The sequence below is a fragment of the Phoca vitulina genome, unplaced genomic scaffold (genome assembly GCF_004348235.1).
Source record: "Phoca vitulina isolate PV1807 unplaced genomic scaffold, GSC_HSeal_1.0 scaffold4, whole genome shotgun sequence".
Lineage (NCBI taxonomy): Eukaryota > Metazoa > Chordata > Mammalia > Carnivora > Phocidae > Phoca > Phoca vitulina.
In genome coordinates, this window is record NW_022589707.1 from 55,309,136 (window position 1) to 55,329,940 (window position 20,805).

At 36.8% G+C, this 20,805-nt stretch overlaps 1 protein-coding gene across 4 annotated transcripts in view; it reads left to right on the top strand.

The window, feature by feature from the left end:
• THSD7A (thrombospondin type 1 domain containing 7A) overlaps nucleotides 1-20,805 on the top strand; it is a 428,494-nt gene that overhangs the window by 364,467 nt on the left and 43,222 nt on the right. For all 4 annotated transcript variants that reach the window (XM_032402031.1, XM_032402029.1, XM_032402030.1 and 1 more), the window contains 2 exons: nucleotides 3,374-3,568; nucleotides 5,221-5,484. In XM_032402031.1, coding sequence (XP_032257922.1) covers nucleotides 3,374-3,568; nucleotides 5,221-5,484 — 459 coding nt within the window. The remainder of the gene's footprint in view (nucleotides 1-3,373; nucleotides 3,569-5,220; nucleotides 5,485-20,805) is intronic.

The window sequence follows — 20,805 nt, forward strand, 5'->3', positions numbered from 1 at the left end:
TTGCTGTGCCTCGTATAAGTAAAATAACATTATAAATAAACAGATACAATCAACGTAAAGTTAAAGAATTTTACCTTAAAGTAATTATTTCGATATTTGCTGACCTCACTAAGAAGCTTTCAGGGTGAATGAAGCAGATGGGCAGCATGGGTTTTGGCCCATCTTGTTCACAAGACCTCAGCCCAAAGGAGAACTTGCATAATCATCATACACCCTCCACCTGTAAATACAGATACAACTGTCTGGGTATATGTAGCTTTCTGGTGTGCTAGGAAACCATGCTTAGTATGATGCATCTTTTCTACGGTTAAAACCACCCTGTTTTCAGTATCTTAGAAATGACTTTCAAGGTTTATAAAGTTGAGAGACCAGATGGTTTCCTTTCCAAGCATTTATATTTTCCTCACCCTAATAGCAGGAAGTTAGTTTCAGATTGCATTTCTGCACTTGAATTGTTGTGTTTCCTCTAAGTCAGAAGAGAAACAAGTTGAGATGTATGATAAATTTTCAATATATCGTACAAATATTGCTGTTGTTACTTGTTTAGATAACATTACATGAGTAATTCATTCAAAGTATACTGTCTAAAATCTCAGATAAGGGCAGCGGAATGCTGCATGGGTTTCTGAGAACAGATATGGGAAATTTACATTTTTTTTCTTTTCCACTAATTGAAATACTTAAGGCATATAGGGAAAAGGGCTTCTACATTTATACAAATAGTATAGATCTGCACAAAATAAACTAGCTTGTTTCTGGAATTGTGTTGTTGGTGGTTTTATTTTATCTTGGTTTTTTGGTGTCATTTAATGTGATGAGAGAGCAATTCTGAAATAACATTTGTAAGAGAACCTTAGAGAGCCTTAATGGAGAACCTAAGGCAATTTCATTTAGCTTCTCAAAAGATTTCTATTCAGGTGTCTGTTTCAGAGAGTCAGATTGGATGAATAGATAAAAGTAGTCTTATTTTAAAGAACCCAGATTTAGTTTTTTTACTTTTTTACTTTTACTATAAACAATGTGATCCCCTTCACAGCCTAGAGTTCTGATATGGTCAAATCTCTTCTTTTCCAAATTAATCATTCTTCAGATTCCTACATATCCTGATAAATAAATCATCTAATATCTCCCTCTTTGTCAGTCCTCCCTCTCGAGCTTCCTTGGGACTACTTTGCCCACAAACTATCAGAGGTTACTAAGTTTACAGTGTTTAAGGAATCAACTCTGCCTCCACGTGGCAGCAGATTGCAAAGTCACATCATTAGCATACCACTTCATGGGGAGTCCTCCAGTACCGATCCAGATCCACGGATAACATTCTGCCAAACTACGTGGATGCTCCTTTGGTTCACTGCTTGTGCAAGGCCCCTTGAGTTCCACTTTTAGAGCTCCCTTAGTTCATCTGCACCTGCTCGGCATTGTTTCCCAACTTTGGCACAGTGCCAGGGTGATGGAGCACCAAGGCACTGGAATGAATCCAAGAATCTTCCATTTTAACAGTATTCCATGTGTTTCTGATGCAAGTGGAAATACATCACCTGCTAGAGCGGTGGTCTTGATCCATTGCTTCATACTTGAATCACCAAGGAGGTTTTAAAAAGATGCTAATGCCCAGGACCCTGTCTTCAACTGATAAATCAGAATGTCAGAGTTTGGCAAGGGTATGGCCAGCTCTCAGAAGCTATCTGGGTGATTGCAATCTGCAGCCTGATTTGAGAACCACCACTAGACCAGTAGGATAAACACAGAGCAGCGGACCTCCTCTCCCGAGTGGTGAGAGTCTCTTCGGGGCACTTGTAGCTGCCTCCTGTCACAGAACTTTCATAACCGCCACCACTGTTCATTCTACCGGGTTTTCATATATTTAAAATTCAGGGACCCCTGTGTCCTCTTCATACAAATTGGCCCTTTCAGTGTTGTGCACATTAAATGAAGCGGTATCTTTAGCTAAAAACTAGATGAATACTGACCTACATTTTCACAGTTAGCTAACTTTTCCTGCACCAGTTGTGACAAGTTGTATTCACCTACACAGAGAAAGTCTTCCCTTGTGAAAACTGTTACATCCTTTTAGACACCCCATCACACAGCCCTACTACTAGATGTTAAGTTTTACTATACAGATCTGGAGAGTGTTATCTAACCTGGGACCCTAGGTGCCCTAACTATAACTTAGGATCAAAATGTCAGGCTCCTTCACCTTAGTTTCATGATGAATAGAATCCTGAGTGGGAAAGAGATCAAGTTCCAGCCTAGGTCATAAACCTGAAAGGGCCACGTAAATCAGTCTGACTGGGGCCATGTAAGCTAGTTCAAGGAAGACACTTTTAGGACCAAGGAAGACACTTTTAAGACCAAGGTCTAAATGTTTTGTCTTCTTCCTCAATAAGTGAATAAATTATTTTTAAAACCATGGGGAAAAAATGACAGAAAAAGGGGACTTTAGAACATCACTTGCTCTTTTTCTTTGAGTCTTGATAACTTAAAGTAATTTTATGACTATGTTCAATAAGCAATAAAAATATGACATGAGTTTTAAAAATCCAGTAGAACAATATCTTGGGGGAAATCATATGTATGAATTAAAATTATTTGATCATTTCTTAGAGCCCATATGTAATTGTGGAAATGTCAATTATGATATGATAAAGATTGCTAGAAGTTTTTGCTTTTATTTTTAAATTCATGGTTGATATTTGTGCATGTGAAGAACTTGTAGACAGCTGAATGGGTGACTTTGACACAGCCCCCCTCCCCCATTAACCACTCCAAAGCCATCCCAACAAACTTCCAATGTAGTAAAATAACATGCTTTCCATGCAAATGCAGTTACAAGATGGTTTCCATAAGCATCCCCTCCTCACCCAAACCGTCCAATTTGCTGGCACTAAGACCCTTCTATATAGAAATCCTAGAGCAGCTAATGATATATAAATAGTATTAGAGGTATGTGGTGTCTCCCAGCACCTCTGTGAATAGTCTATGTTCAGCATAAACTATTATCAGAACCCATGTGTTGTCTCTTAAATAATTAATTTCTAAATAAGGACTTGAAATCCTTAATAGCATGTAATAAAAACTGCTAAATGCTGTGTGTGTGTGTGTGTGTGTGTGTGTGTGTGCACGCCCACGCACTTTTCTGTGTCACATAAACCACTGAGGGTTATCTGTTATTTTAAAAAACCTACAGGATCAATTTAATGACTACTGTGATTATTAGAAACACTCCTCCCAGATTTCTGCTGCAAATAAGGAATTAAAAGAGGATTCCTCTGACTGCGTAAGAAAATGTTAGGTTAATTCCAAAATTGTGGATTCAATAATTATAGACATTCAAGTTTGTTTTAAACAGCTCTCTATGCTTTTCCTTTAGCTATTACTTGTCGAAAGCAAGATGGAGGACCGGCTGGCATCCATGAATGCCTTTGGTATGCAGGCCCTGTTCCAGCCCTCACCCAGGCCTGCCAGATCCCCTGCCAAGATGACTGTCAGTTTACCAGCTGGTCCAAGTTTTCATCATGCAACGGAGACTGTGGTGCAGTTAGGACCAGAAAGCGCACTATTGTTGGTAAGAATAATTGGGATGTGAAAGCCAACACTGTCAACTTAGAAAACACATTAAAAGTTAGACCAAGAGAGTTATGACAATGTGTTTGGAAAACACATACACATGTCTTATTGCTGCTGGTATACGCCAGTGGATTCGTATGTGTATTTTAATGTAAGTTGTCCGTGACAGACGTGCTATGTACTTTTAGTAGAAAGGAAGAATAACCTTGAAAATTGAGCTGGCTCCCTATACAATAGGTAGATTATTTTTTTTTTGGTTTAAACATACACTTCTGGTGGATTGCCTGCAGACCGTGAGGTGTTTGGAGAACAAAAGGAAAGGTTACCGCTCATTTTCTTAACCCATTCTCGCTGTCACAGCCTCAGATTATTCTTCATACCTTAGAAGAGGAATATGACACGAGTTTTGTATCTGAAAACTGCGTTTTAAAAGGCAGTCACAATGACAAAAGCAGGGATATAATGAGCGAGAACGGGAGCTATCATACCGAACTAAACCTAGTGCATTCAAAAGTATTGTCAATGGCAAAAAGAAACCTAAAAAAAAATAGCCAGTAGACTATTCCGAATTTACAAGTTATAAAATGAACCACCTGTCATAATGAAGTCTGTTGAAAACTATATAAGGCACATTCTGAAAGTTAGAAATAAATATATGTAAAACATATGCAATTAATTGTGTGTGATATAACTAATAGTATTATAATATATGATATATAGCATAATAAATAGATAATAGAAATGTGATTCAATTGAAATAATGACATATTATTTTCAAGCACATATTACTGTTCGTTTTTTATTTTAAAAGGGAATTTATTTAGATTTATATGCAGATCATTCCTAGTACTTTTTTCTGACACTAAATAGCTTCACTGTTAATATTACTTACTACAGTACCCACCAAGTGTGTCAAAATGATGACTCTTCAGAAATAATGAAAGATGCAAAGTCATAATCAGAAAAGTAAATAGAGGGGGTGCCTGGGTGGCTCAGTCATTAAGCATCTGCCTTCGGCTCAGGTCATGATCCCGGGGTCCTGGGATCGAGCCCCACATCAGGCTTCCTGCTCAGCGGGGAGTCTGCTTCTCCCTCTCCCACTCTCCCTGCTTGTGTTCCCTCTCTCTTGTTCTGTCAGATAAATAAAATAAAATCTTAAAAAAAAATAAAAAGTTAACAAAAGAAAATATAAAAATCTCATTTTCTGAATTGTAATCCTCTATAACCATGCCATCTATTTGGAATTAACTAAAGCTGTACAGTCCAGTACAGGGACTGTCTCCATTTCATATTTTTGCACATGTTATAAAGGAGAGATTTATGCAATTACCTTAAATTCCCCTAGTCAGTGAAAGCACGTGATCATTGGAAAGTGTTTCAATCATTCGAAGAGTATAAAATTCAGCAAAACAGTGAATGCCTTTTGCAAATGGTGATTTTAAAATGAGAAAATAAGAAAAATTTCACTATTGCAAGGCACCCAGTACTAATAAGAGCCTCCAGAGAAAGCACTGTGGAATGAGAAAATAGTATTCATTGTAAGCTACTGTTGACTATGGTTAAAAATGGAGAAAGGAAGTTTAGGAAAGGAGGAAAATTAGGGATGCTTGAAATGAATAACGATATTTTCCAACTTAAATTTCTCCACAGGAAAAAGTAAAAAGAAGGAAAAATGTAAAAATTCTCATTTGTACCCCCTGATTGAGACTCAGTACTGTCCTTGTGACAAGTATAATGCACAGCCTGTGGGGAACTGGTCAGACTGCATTTTACCAGAGGGGAAAGTGGAAGCGTTGCTGGGAGTGAAAACACAAGGCGATACCAAGGAATGTGGTCAAGGATATCGTTACCAAGCAATGGCATGCTACGACCAAAATGGCAGGCTCGTGGAAACATCCAGATGTAACAGCCATGGTAATCCAATTTTTCTCCAGTCTTATATTTTTGCTATCTTTGGGGGTGGAGGTTAAATGAACATGGATCAGAATGGAGGGAAATGAAGGTTTACAGATTGTGCTCTAAATGGAACATTTTGGGGGCACCATACAGGACATTTGGAGGCATTTGTCTTGTCCAGAAGTTGGCAACTAAGTCCCAAAGTTGGTGGCAAGAAAGCCTTACAGGTAGACAAAAATGGTACCAGAAATTTCCCTTGGTCCTGATCAAGAGTCTGTCGAATAGGCCCAACAGTGCCCCACAAGAGAGGGAGGGGGAGAGGACATTTGAATTTAATCTGAAAATAAAGTTAAAACGAGAGTCTTATAATAACCAAACTGGCAAAATTTGAAATATGCTTGAAATGTCATTTAAGTGGCAGCAAAGAAAGACTGAAAGTCGTAACTGGTGAAAACTCAAAGATCTCTTGTTTATTCCTCATTGTGTTGAGATTAGCCAAAAAAAAAAAAAAAAAAAGGTGGGGGAAGAAGAAAAGAAAAAAAGAAAAGAAAAATGTACATACTCTTAGTTAACTGTGCCCATTTTAGTTTTCTAAACCAAACACAGTGATAATAATTAAATTGCCAGAAGTTTGTGAAGAGTGGCCATCTTTGATCAGAGTACGTTGTAAACTCTTTGGTTCTAAATCTTAATATAGTAGTCTGTAAGCAATATTTTCCATTATTCTTTTATTTTAATACATCTGTCTTTTTGTATTGGACTGAGATTAGTTTACAGTAGGTCAGCCTGAATCATAGATGCCATAGCAGTTACCCTCCAACCTTGCTGAAATAGCTTCTGCTGTTGGAACAATGCTCCTCCAATTTTATTATATGGTTCAGAAAACAATATGAACTAATAGGACTGTCTCTATTTATAAACCATCAAAGTACCATCGGTGACACATTTACTGGAATCTCTTAAATTTTCCCCCACAAAGAAGTTTCCAAAATTCATTTCCCTTTTTTTCACCTTATCTCATAATTCCTCTTTTATCAAAGTCTAGTGAAAATAGCCCCAAAGACTCCGTAATATTGAAGCTCTAGATATAAGTATTTTTCAGGTTAATATATTCAGGTTACTGCATTCCTAACTTAAATATAGTCAATGCATTTAGAACAATAACTACAAAAAAAAAGAATTTAATATTTATAATAGATGTGCTTTGAGAAACAGGTGTAAGGGTAACTGAATATTTTATTCTCTCTATCAATAACATCAGTGCTATAAATTAGAGACCAGGAAAAATATAAATGCACTTGAGATTCTGAGATGACATGATAATGTAAAAGATCATGATTAGTCATTAAAATGCAAAATTGAAGATCACCTTTAAAAATGTTTCTCCTGGGGGCGCCTGGGTGGCTCAGACGGTTAAGCGTCTGCCTTCGGCTCAGGTCATGATCTCAGGGTCCTGGGATCGAGCCCCGCATCGGGCTCCTTGCTCAGCGGGGAGTGTGCTTCTCCCTCTTTCTCTGCTGTTCCCCCTGCTTGTGCTCTCTCTCTCTGTCAAAAATAAATAAAATCTTAAAAAAAAAAAAAAAAAAAAAAAATGTTTCTCCTGGAATGTAGCTTATAAGGATTTGCTCACATTTTATATTATGCCTAGTGAATCACCAAGATAATCATTTGTTTGTAACATAACCTTTGAGTTTTCAGAATGACTTTTGTATATTCTCACTTTTATCCTGATCTGTTAATTAGATGCAGGAGAGTGTCAGCAAGCCACTTAACAGTCCATCTTATTTTCAGAAAAAAACCTGAAAAATATCCTATGACTCTCATAAAGATGTTAGATCACTTAACAAAAGTCAAAGTACAAAAATAATAAAAATTGAGCAAAGGTAGTGGACTTAATACCACAGCATTGTCAATTCGAAGTATGAAGAATGCAGTACTGTGTTCTAGGACAAAAGCAAAAAAGATAGATTCCTGATAGCACTGAACTTCATGGGGATTGTGGAAGGATCTCAGACCCTTAACTAAGTAAATGACTCCAGTTTAGTTCCTTGTGTCTGTCCAGCATCGATTCTTTCTCATTAAATCTAATCTCTGGTAGATGTCCGATGGGATATTTTAGTGTTTACCAATACATTTATTCAAAGTGACGTCCAAGGAAATTGAATCTCTGTTGCTGATTTCTTTGGAAATTACTTCTTTGCTTATATATGTTCTATCAGTTCTGATGGTGTTGGTGGATTACTCTAACTTTGGTGTTCTATGCGAGGCACACTCTAAATTTCAGTCTCTGTGACAACTGCCTTCTCTCAGCCAAACTGGCTTTCCAAATGGATGGTGGAAAAGCGGCTTTCACGAAAATGTCTCTTTCTGTTTTCAGTTTAAACATAGAATTGATCCCCACATGTATGCAGTGCAAAGACACTAATCCCCTGTTCGATAGTGGCCTTAGGGCGTTTCTATTTTATCTGTGCTGTCCATCTGTGGATCATATTATCAGTTATTATACTGATAAAACAGTTTGACTTTCACCAGTTTAATTCTATTATTTTAGGCCATTTACCATGTGGTCACCATTATTTTAATGTCTTAACCTTAAGGCACAGGTCTATTATGTCTGGCATTCTTTGTAGTAGTAAACTTTGTACTGAAAGATGATATAACTGTTAGCAGGCTCGGGTTCTTGGACCCAGCGACAGTAGAAACAAGGCTGGACCCAAAATTTAAAGGTACAGGCAAGGCTTTATTGGGGCAGCAGCTGCAGCCAAAAGGAGACACAGTCTCAACAAAAGTGTCAGACTGGCTCTCAGAACAACAGCCAGGGGAAGTTTTAAGGGGGCTGAGGTGAGGAAGGAGTCCTGCTCATGCACGGAAGGGCTGGGAATCCCAGGCAAGTGGGCACACAGGTGCGGTTGACAGAACATGCTTCTTCATACATCAGATGTTTCATTTGCATGTTAAGTCTCCACCGCTGGGCATGTTTTCTAGCACTGAAATGAGAGGAAAAGCTGATAAAAGGTCAAATTTGGTGGCCATCCTATCTCAGATCAGTTTGAACCCGTCTGGGCTTGCTCCTTGGTCCCTGTTTGATCTGCAAGAAAAACAACAGCCAGCATGGAGCGTCCGGGTGCATAGGGGCTTGTTCCCAAGGTCACTCACTGTCTCATACATACTACACTCTGAAAATCAGAGTTTACCTCGGGAGTCACATAAATGGTACTGGCTATAAATCTTATTGCTATATAAATATATTGGGGGGCATTTATCCTAAGAACATAAGACAATATATGTTTCACTTTTGTTGTGAAATCTTAGATGGTGTCATTGTAGCAGCAGATTTTAAATCATTCAAAAACCAAATCACACATGTTCTCACTGCTAGAACACTCTAATATCTCAGTTGATTGGTTCATTAGAACCTTGAGTGACTATATAGTACCAGGTACTTCTCAAGTTAATCACTTAAAATTTGACAGAACAAGAGGTAGAATTTCTAGAATTTTTTAAAATCATATATCATTTACTCTTAATATTTTAAAGAATCTTAGAAAGAATCTAACTTATGCAAAATGCATGTATACATGATTTCCATTTAAATATAAGTGATAGAATTTTATCATGCTGCCCCTCAACCGTACCCCTCTTTCCCAAACCCCATTATCCTGCTCTACATTTTATATTTTTAAAGCATATATCATTCTATAATCATACCATATAATTTACTTGTTATGTTTCTTTATGTTTTATCTCCTGTACAAGAATTGTACAAGATTGAGGGAGGGTATCTTGGACTGTTTTATTCACTGATGTATCTCCAGCCCCTAGAACAAGTAGGTGCTCAATATTTGTAGAATGAAAGAATGAGTGAAGCTCTGGAGAGAATTTTTGTAGTTGTATTTGATCCACAATCAGGCTTGGATTCTTTCTTTTTTCCAGACACTATTCTTCCCTCTGTGTCCCATTTCTGGGAAATTACCATACAGACTGTTAAGAACTAAGATCTTTGGAATAGGGCTATTCATGTCACATACTTTCTATATGTTATCCATCAAATATTTGTGCTTCTTTCTACTAACTAAATAGAAGAAATAATAGTCAAATACCTATTTCACTGAATTGGCCTGGTGATATCAATATTAAGTCTCTTCATTGCCATTTAAAGCTTATTTTCAGAATTACCTGATTTGGACAACGCCTTAACCTCCTGGTTTATATAGTTGTGACAACTTATTTAACTCTTTATTTCTGCTCATCTTTTCCTTGAGAAGTAGAAACAACATTTCTATTTGAGTTATGTGGAAGTGATACTTGGAAGGTGAATTGGATAAAATGTAAAAATGTCAGGTGCTCAAGTCTTGAGCTCTAAGAGCTACATAATTCCTTCAGACACTTCTCTTCAATCTTTACCCTCAGCAAGTTTATCTTTGCTATGTCTCAAAGGCAGTTTAAGCCATAATGTACTATCAGTAAATATTATAAAACTCAATTATATTTGTGATGTTTTATTATCTGCTAATATCAAGTTAGCAGAAAGGCACATCTGATACAATTGTTCTTCCCGAGCCCATGATATTCTTAATATACGTGCTCTCCTGTTGCTTAAAAGTAATATATTGTTATTTATACCTAACAAATACTTGCTAACATGTAGAGACTATGAAGAAACTTAACAATCAACTATTAGGTTAAATTACTTACCACCAAATGTTTTCCTAAATGTCCAGATAGCAAATACTTTAGGCTCTGTGGACCAAAAGTTCTCTGCACAAGTAGGGACACAAGTGGTCTGTAGACCAGCAGCATAGACCTCACAGGGAAACCATTGGAAATGCGGAAATTCAACCCACATTACAGACCTACTGAGTCAGAATCTGCATTTTGACAAGATCCCCCCGGAGCTCTATTACACATTTTTTTTAATTTACATTCATTCATTTATAAATAACCTCTATGCCCATCATGGAGCTTGCACTCACAACCCTGAGATCAAGACTCACATGCTCTATGGACTGAGCCAGCCAGGTGCCCCACACATTTAAAGTTTAAGGATTACTTTACTAGATCCTGCAGATCCTCACAGGGTTTGGTAGGAATGTGAGCTTGAATCTTTGTAGGAAAGGCCTGTGGAGATCACCCCCTAGAGAAGCACAATATACTGACTTGGGCAGAATATTCAACACTTACCATGTTATAGTTCACTTGATTGCCAGTTATGGGGAAGAGAACATTAGGAATTTTTTTTTTAATTTACAAGGATGGGTCTTCATAAGGTGAATGTCTATTTAGGTATGATTTTGAAAACTGGATGAGTCTATAGGGCCCTCTGTGATGTGGTTTTGGAATATAGGTGAGGTTCAGGGGGGTGGAGTCCGGAGCCGGTGACCAAGAAAGAATTCCTGAGGCGTTTTTGGTGCAAAATGGTGGTTTTATTAAAGCACAGGGACAGGCCCCGTGGGCAGAAAGAGCTGCTGCACTGGTCTTGAGGAGTGGCTGATTAGATACTCAGGAGTTGGGGAGGTGAGGACAAAGGGGGTGTCCAGAAGGACTGTCATATGCTAAAGACTCTTAGGATACTGGAGGCCTGGTTATTGTCAAGCCAAGGTTGTTCTTCCCTCTAATGAGGCACTAACATGAAGACAGTTGGGAGTTTCCTGGAGGAATGTTACATTCCTCCTATCACATGTCCTTGTCAATGGGCTTCAGGTTCAAAAGAAATTCAATTTTATTTACATTTCCTTCTGCCTCAGCCTCCCTCAATTTCATGTAGGGGAGGGTGATGTTAGGACTTCAGGAAACTGAGTTATGCATCTCTGGAAGTTAGGTTATTGGTAAGAAAGCTTCTTCCTTGTAAATCACTAGGACATTTGTAAACTGAGGGAGACTCCTGTCCTGCAGGACTGTGATCTCTATCAGTTAACCATTTGTTTTTCCTTTAGGGCAGCCCAGAGTGCCTGAGGAATGTCACACATACCACATGGGGTCGGGGGGAGGTGTAGGGTACCAGCTTCTGCTTTGTCCTCAGCTAGCCTTCTGCTCCCTCATCATCTGTAGAAAGGATATTGGCAATTTAATGATTGCCAGTACTCGATTTACAAATAGATTTTAGTTCAAGAGTATGTACTTTTAAGACATTGTGTGGAACTCAGGGTACATCTGACAAAAATAAGTATGAATATGGGGAGAGTAGATTCGGAGGATAATCTACATAACCACTCAACCATAATATGATTAGAATGTATTACTTTTGTAGTAGGATTCTATAGAAGGTTATATAAGTTTAATATTAGAGGTTAATTAGAAACAAAATTGAATGAAAAATTTTTCCTTATCATGGTGGATGCTTGTATTTGAGGAAGAGCATGTTTAATTAAACCAGGCAGAAAAGGCAATAAATAGAGTCTTGTAAACAAGCTGAAATGGAGTGCTAAGTTCTCTGAAAAGCTTTTTTAGTTGGTCGTATTTATTTAATGTCTAAATCATTTCAGAATTTAAATCTTTCATTTGACAGCACAAGTACAGCCAGTGAGACTTTTGCAGTTATCATTCACAGTTGAGATCTCTTCCCTTTTAAACGTAAAAGAGAGGACAGGTTTGAGGGACAGACTTTTCCTGAGGTAATAGTTGCAAGTTTAAAGAGCCAGGGAAAGAAGGAGAGGGCCACTGTGGATACTGAATACAAAAAGAAAGCAATAACCTAGGGTCAAATTTAAATAAGGTGTGGAGACCAGCATTATTCTCCAACAGGCCTCCCTGAAGGAGGACTGTGGAGGTGATGAGGGAGAGACTTTCACTGGAAAATTTCCTCCAGCTACCATCCATGTCGTGTTTGATGGAAAAACATCTGGTGCTATTATTTAGTTCTGTGTGCTCCATGTCCCGGAGACCTCAACTCATCTATTACTTAATAACGTGGTTTTCAAACTGGGCTCCACGGAGCCCCTCAGGTCAGGCTGTCAAACAGAGCTTCCAATAAATCCCATAAATTTATTGGGCTTTCTTTCCAGCTTTTTAGAAAGAAAGTGTTCTGCGGCTTAAAATAAATTTAACTGCTAAAAATAGCTCATTATTTGTAACAATAAAAAAAAAGAATTTTGATCTTTGCCTTGATCAACAACTTCTGCCATTATATTTTACTTCACATCCTTTCTATAGGCCTCTGGCCCCTTATTCCCCCTAATTAATTAGAGACATCATAACACTAATTTTCAACAAAATGATTACAGAGTGGTAACCTTGCTGATATCTGTGGCAATTTTATTGATTTAACCATAGAATTGTTCATTCTTTACGTTATGTTACAAGGTTCATAATCCATAAAGATACTAAATGACCTGTGTGAATCCATATACAGATTCTTGTTATATTAGTAAAACCCTGCAAATCCAAAATAGTTTTAAGTTCCATATCCCATTAGTCTAGTCTCATTACTACAGTGTAAGTCTTTTTCAAAGCATCATCAAAGCATTATCAAAATAGTTATGTAGTGAACAAGGCTATGCATAAGAAATTTTTTATACATTCGTGAAGAAGGTATTACATAGTAGACATAAGCCCTATATATGGGCTCAAAAAGCAACCTGAGAGCACATGAACAAATTTATGGACATTTTAAATTTAAATTTTGAAGAAAAATTTTTACTTGTATTTCTCTCCATGTTTATCCCATTTCTTCATAGTTGCATTGAAATCCAATTTAGCTCTTACAGGAAATTTTAGTTAATTGGCATAAAAACAAAATTGACTCCCTTAATGGTCTTTTTAAATAGCCATTAAAAAAAAAAAACCCTCAAGGTATTTATTCACATAACATTTTCCACTCCCTTGGCCATAAGCTTGACCTTTAAAGCATTAGAACTTTAAAGTAAATATAATTTTAAGAAAAAATTTCTTAAGTTTGGGAGATTTAGAGGTTTTTTAAATTTGTTTATCCACTTTTGCCTTTTTTTCCATATCTGGAAATGGACATGAAAAGTCTTACTTTTTACATGTTAAAACTCTGTACACCTCAAAACATGAATCCAAGTTTAATGCATTATAATTACAACCTGTCTGAATGATCTATTTCTTACTGGTCCAGTGAGATGCTATAGAAAAAAGTCAGTATAGAAATGCACTATTCAAGCCATTCTCCTAGAGATTCACAGCTCATATTAGCAAAAAAGGAAAGCCCAGGGTAAAGAGACCTACTTAATTTAAATGCAGTAATTTTCCAACTTGACCACAGAAATGTTTTTTTATTAAAGTTATATTTAATGCTTATTAGAATCCAACAAACTAACATTTAAAGATCATCCTTTGGAAATACTTCTAAGGCAATATATGGTTTTCATTAATTGAAAGAAAAATGTCCTCCATTGGATCAAGTTAAAAATAAATCACTCTAATAAGTTTCAGAATTAATTTATTTCCCATTGCTTCATCGTCTCAACATTCCATCAAATATATTTACATTGCTGACAAAGCCTTATTCCCAAAGTCAGCTTTTTAGCTCTGACCTCTCATTTTTAATACGGGATTGGTTAAAATTATAAATGTTAAATCTGGGGAGAAGGTCCATAAATGCTTTAATGTATGTAATTATTCCCAAGGTTTTATTTTGGTTGAATAAGTAAACTCTAGATACAGGGTCTTTTATAAATAAGTTTATTTACCTTTTAGATAAGAAGTTATGTCTGAAAGTGCAGTGTAATTCTGGCACCAACTACCTGGATTTAAGCCAAACTCCACCAGTTAAGGGCTCCGTCCTCTGCAAGACTGCTCGGCCCTTCAGACATCAGCTGCAAGTTCAGGGCTCCCCAGGCCACCCTTACTACTGACATGCTGGACAGATTTGGAGGTCCCACTACCCCCTCAGGCTTACTGGAACAGCTCAGAGAACTTAGGAAAGCACTACACAGTTGAACCTTGAACAACACGACTGTAACTATGTGGGTCCACTTGTACATAGATTTGTTTCGATAAGTACAGTACAGGACTGTAAGTGTATTTTCTCTTCCTTATGATTTTCTTAACATTTTCTTTTGGTCCACCTTACTTTTTTAAGAATACAGAATATAATATAAACAATATATAAAATATGTGTTAATCAACTGTTTATGTTATCCATAAGACTTCCGGTCAACAATAGGCTATTAGTAGTTAGGTTTTGGGGGAGTCAAAGTTATACAAGGATTTTCAGCTGTACAGGGAGTCAGTTCCCATAACCCCCACGCTCTTCAGGGTCAACTGGACTTATAATTAGAGTCTTATTATAGCAAAAGGATACAAATCAGAAGTAGCCAGGGACGCCTTTGTGGCTCAGTCAGTTAAACATCTGGCTCTTGATTTCAGCTCAGGTCCTGATGGAGCCCCACCTTGGGCTCTGCACTGGGCATGGAACCTGCTTAAGATTCTCTCTCTCCCTCTCTAAAAAAAAAGAAAGAAAGAAAGAAAAGAGGAGGCGGTGGCAAAATAAGAGACAAATAGGAAAGATCTGGGAGGGTCCCAAACACAAGGCTTCCATGTTCTCTCCCCATGGATCCAGGAGGCATGGCCCTCTCTACATATCAATGTATATTATCTGCCAGAAAGCTCACCTGAGCTTTGATAGCAAGAGCTTTTATTGAGGCTTCATTATGTAGACATGATTAATCGATTCATTGGGCACATGGTTGAGCTCGATCTGTCCCCAAGTCTGCCCCCAGAGATTGGGTGGATATCACATGGCTTAAAGCCCCAACCCTCTAAACTTGTTCTGTCTTTGTGGTGTGACCAGCCCCATGTCCTCAGACATCTCTTTAACATAAACTCACCTGTAGTCCAAGAAGCCACCACGAATAAGAAAGATTCAGGAAATTTCAGGATTTGGAGGCTACCTCCCAGGAATCAAAGACAACAGCCAAATCCCTTATTATACAACAGAAAGCTTTAGAGTTGGCAATAAGAAATGGCCCTGATGATAAACTTGTACATAGCTGTACCTAAGTGAATCTGAATGCCTAGTCATTGGGTAACTCCTAGTATTGGAATAATAACAGCAACAGAACCCCATAGCCATTAACACTGATGTTGAAACTTCAAGAAAATTCTTAAGTACCCAGCAGATATGAAGAGATAGGCCTTCATATGTACATAAAGCAAATAAATATAAATTTAAAATAGCACTTCATTGTAGTTGTATTTTCCTGAACACTTCACTATGAAAATTGTAATTGCCCAAGGTTGATTCATAACTTTTCATACGTTGACTATATGAATTTGGATAGAACATTTGATGATAGGAGTTTGGATATATATAGGAATTTGGTTTTCCTGGATTGAGTTATCAGTCCCCAATATATAATTATAAAAGAATATTCATTTGAGAATTTTTTAATGATCTTTTTCAATATTTTTAAACCCATGAGGACAATAATAAAGTTCTAGCTAATTTGTCTCATTCCTGGTTGCAGTCATGTGCATAGAATATACATTAAAGTAGGAGAGATTTTTTGAGGTCGCTTTTGAGATTAATCCAAAAATTTCAGTTAGAGTGCCAAAGTTGCTCATTCAAACAGCTGTAAATCAGAACCAACCAATATTTTCCATGTGCTTTTAAAATGAATTTTTTATCAGCAGTGCACCTTTCAACAATACAATATAGTAACTGTGAAGGTTGTTGAAAGCTGCTTTATCTGTGCATTCATAATTCAAATGAAAGAGGTGATTGGATGTATCTCAAAAGCAGTATGTCCTCCAGTTGCCACTTAAAGCTTGCTCGTGTTTTGTTCTTATTTCAACCTGGAAGAGTGGCCAGAATAGATACAGGATACAAAAAATATGATCAGAAGCCAGGAGGTTGATTTTCCATGTGTCAAATTCGGTGTTGAACTACTAAAAGTTTTAGCACCCTAATTGTGAAGTCATTTGTTTTATTCCAGCATCCCTCAGAAGGCATAAATTGCTACAAGATCCAGCAGTTTATTTAGCCTTAAAACGCATGAAATATTTCTGTCTTTCCATCACCTATGATTGTTTGGTGTTAATTGCCCTCAAAAATGATCTTAGCTGAGGGGCGCCTGGGTGGCTCAGTTGGTTAAGCGACTGCCTTCGGCTCAGGTCATGATCCTGGAGTCCCGGGATCGAGTCCCGCATCGGGCTCCCTGCTCAGCGGGGAGCCTGCTTCTCCCTCTGACCCTCCCCCCTCTCATGTGCTCTCTCTCTCTCTCTCTCTCATTCTGTCTCAAATAAATAAATAAAATCTTTAAAAAAAAAAAAATGATCTTAGCTGAGAAGGCAAGGGAATGCTTATCTAGCAATTTACTAGTAGCATTAAGGATTTTAATTGTGCTAGATAAACATGACAGGCAATTATTGAGTGTTGTTACACACTGGAAAATAAAAATGGAATGCTGAGCATTATACTCTTTTGCAGTTTTGTCTTCATGCCGGTGCCTAATTTATATCTTTTAACAATTTAATAGGTTGAATTTTATTTGAGAGCTGTTTTCTGGAATATGCTATTGGAAGATCAGACATAAAAGTTTCATATTTGCTTACTTAGTAATACAATATGAATCAGTCTGAAGTCGTACACGTTAACTCTCACTAATGCCATAATCTTCCAACAGATAAAATGGAAAGAAAGACTATCCATTTATCTGTTACTTGGTGAAGTAGTGACATGAATGATCCTGTGATTCTACTTTCAACTATGAGTACTAAATAACAAAAGGTTAAAAGTTTACTTTTGTCGTCATTTTGAAGGTGGGAAAATGCAATTCTTCTAGAAATATTTCAATAATTTATTACCTTTGTAACAAAAGATAAAGAAGGCACTATATCATAATAAAGGAGATAATCCAAAAAGAAAATCTAACAATTGTAAATATTTATGCACCCAATATGGGAGCACCCAAACATAAGGAACTTATTGATAATAAAACAATAACAGTAGGGGACTTTAAGACCCACTTACATCAATGGACAGATCATCTAAACAGAAAATAAACAAGAAAACAATGGCTTTGAATGACACACTGGACCAGATGGACTTAACAGATTTAATCAGAACATTCCATCCTAAAACAGCAGAATACACATTCTTTTCAAGTGCACATGAAGCATTCTCCAGAATAGATCACATACTCATTCACAAAGCAGGCCTCAACAAATACAAAAAGGTTGAAGTCATACCATGCACCTTTTCTGACCACAATGCTATGAAACTAAAAATCAACCACAAGAAAAAATCTGGAAAGAACACAAATACATGGAGGTTAAACAACATGCTAGTAAACAATGAATGGGCCAACCAGGAAACCAAAGAAGAAATTAAAAAAAAAAAAAAATACATAGAAACAAATGAAAATGAAAACACAATGGTCTAAAACCTTTGGGATGCAGCAAAAGTGGTCCTAATAGGGAGGTATATAGCAATACAGGCCTACCTTAAGAAGCAAGGAAAATCTCAAATAAACAACCTGACCTTATACTTAAAGGAGCTAGAAAAAGAACAACACATGAAGCCTAAATCCAACAGAAAGAAGGAAATAATAAGGATTAGAACAGAAATAAATGATATAGAAATTTAAAAAAAAATAGAACAGATCAATGAAACCAGGAGCTGGTTCTTTGAAAAAAATTACAAAGGCTGATACACCTGTAGCCAGACTTAGCAAAAAGAAAAGAGAAAGGACTCAAATAAAATCACAAACGAGAGAGAACGAACAACCAATACCACAGAAGTACAGTTATAACAGAATATTATGAAAAACTATATGCCAGCAAATTGGACAACCTGGAAGAAATGGATGAATTCCTAGACATAAACTACCAAAACTGAAACAGAAGAAATAGAAAACCTGAACAGACCAATAACCAGCAAAAAAAAAATTGAATCAGTAATCAAAAACTCCCAACAAACAAAATCCAGGACCAGCTGCCTTCTTCTACCGAACATTTAAAGAAGAGTTAATACCTATTCTTCTCAAACTATTCCAAAAAATAGAAAAGGAAGGAAAACTTCCAAACTCATTCTGTGAGGCCAGCATTACCCTGATACCCAAACCAGATAAAGACTCCACTAAAAGAGAGAACTATAGGCCAATATCACTGATGAACATGGATGCCAAAATTCTCAGTAAAATACTAGCAAACTGAGTCCAACAATACATTAAAAAAAAAAAAAAATCATTCACCACAATCAAGTGGGATTTATTCCTGGGATGCAAGGGTGGTTCAATATTCGCAGATCAATGTAATACACTGCATTAATAAAAGAAAGGATAAGAACTATATGATCCTCTCGATAGATGCAGAAAAAGCATTTGACAAAGTACCAACATCCATTCATGATAAAAAAAAAAAAAAAACCCTCAACAAAGTAGGGATAGAGGGAACACACTTCAGCATAATAAAGGCCATATATGAAAAACCCACAGTTTAATACCATCCTCAATGGAGAAAAACAGAGCTTTCCCTCTATGGTCAGAAACAAGACAGGGATGTCCACTCTCACCACTGTTATTTAACATAGTACTGGAAGTCCTAGCCTCAGCAACCAGACAACAAAAAGAACTAAAAGACATCCACATTGGCAAGGAATAAGTCAAATTTTCACTATTTGCAGATAACATGGTACTCTATATAGAAAACCCAAAACTTCACCAAAAATTGCTAGAACTGATAAACAAATTGAGTAATGTTGCAGGATACAAAAGCAACATACAGAAATCTATTGCATTTCTATACACCAATAATGAAGCAGCAGAAAGAGAAATTAAGGAATTGATCCCATTTACAATTGCATGAAAAACCATAAGATACTAGGAATAAATCTAACCAAAGAGGCAAAAGACATGTACTCTGAAAACTATAAAACACTGATGAAAGAAACTGAAGATGACAAAAAGAAATGGAAAGACATTCCCTGCTTATGGATTGGAAGAACAAATATTATTAAAATGTTTATACTTCCCAAAGCAGTCTACACATTTAATGCAATGCCTATCAAAATACCAATAGTATTTTTCACAGAACGAGAACAGACAATCCTAAAATGTGTATGGAACCACAAAAGATCCTGAATAGCCAAAGCAATCTTGAAAAAGAAAAGAAAAGCTGGAGGTATCACAATTCTGGACCTCAAGTTATATTGCACAGCTGTAGTGATCAAAACAATATGGTACTGGCACAAAAAATAGACACATAGATCAATGGAACAGAATAGAAAACCCAGAAATGACCCCACAAGTGTATGGTCAATTAATCTTTGACAAAGCAGGAAAGAATGAATGAATAGTCTTCAACAACATGCAACTATATGGATGAACCTCACACCACATTGTAGAATGAAAGAAAGCTTGCATATATGGGTATACACAGTGTGATTCCATTTATATAAAGTTTTTAAAACAATTCTGCATTGTGAGAAATCAGGATGGTGGTTGCACATGTGGGAAGGGATAGTGATTGGAAGAGGGCACAAAGAGGGCTCTGGATTCATGTGTGTGTTCAGCAAACTTCGTACTTATGAAATTGTACCAAAAAATGTATTTTTGTGTTTGGAGACTAAGTTTAAAACAGCTGATACATATCTGACAAAAACATAAAAGAAAATATATATGAAAATATGCTACAGATCTACTTCTTATCCAGATTCTACTGATTCTGCCTGTGTCTTACAGCAGCATTCCCTAATTTCTGTCCTACACACTCATCCATGCATAAATGGGTACACATTCGACTGGTGAACTTGAATATTCAAGCTCAGTGGATTATATCAATCTCAGTATCTTGGTTGAAATTGTACTATAGTTACTGTTATAAGAAACTGGGTAAGTAGACAAGGGATCTCGCTATATTATTTCTTGCAATTGTATGTGAATCCACAATTACCTTGATAAAAAAAATTTCAGTATAAAAGAGGGAGTGCTGAATAAACACAACATATTGAATTTCCAAAAGTGAGACCCTATCCCAAGTGAACTGTATCATAATGTTTGGGGTTGCTGGAAGCCTGTACTTTTAGCATGTGTTCCAGGAAATTTGTGATAAGGCAAGGCTGGGAAATACTGTGTAATAACTGGCTAGCTCTTTAACACTGTCTCAATCCAGGACACTGTGGTCACAAGCTTATAGATTAAATTTGTCATAATGGTTTTTAGGTGGTCTTGTTTCACTATAATAAAAGAAATCAGTGTTTGTTGGTTCTCTTTTAAATCTACCTACAATAAAAAGAATGAAATACTTAGGAATAGATTTAACGAAAGAAGTACAAGATGTGTACACAAAAACTACACAACATCATTGAAAGGAATTAAGGACCTAAATAAATGGAAAGAAATCCCATGTATCTGGGTTGTTAAAATGGCAATACTCCCA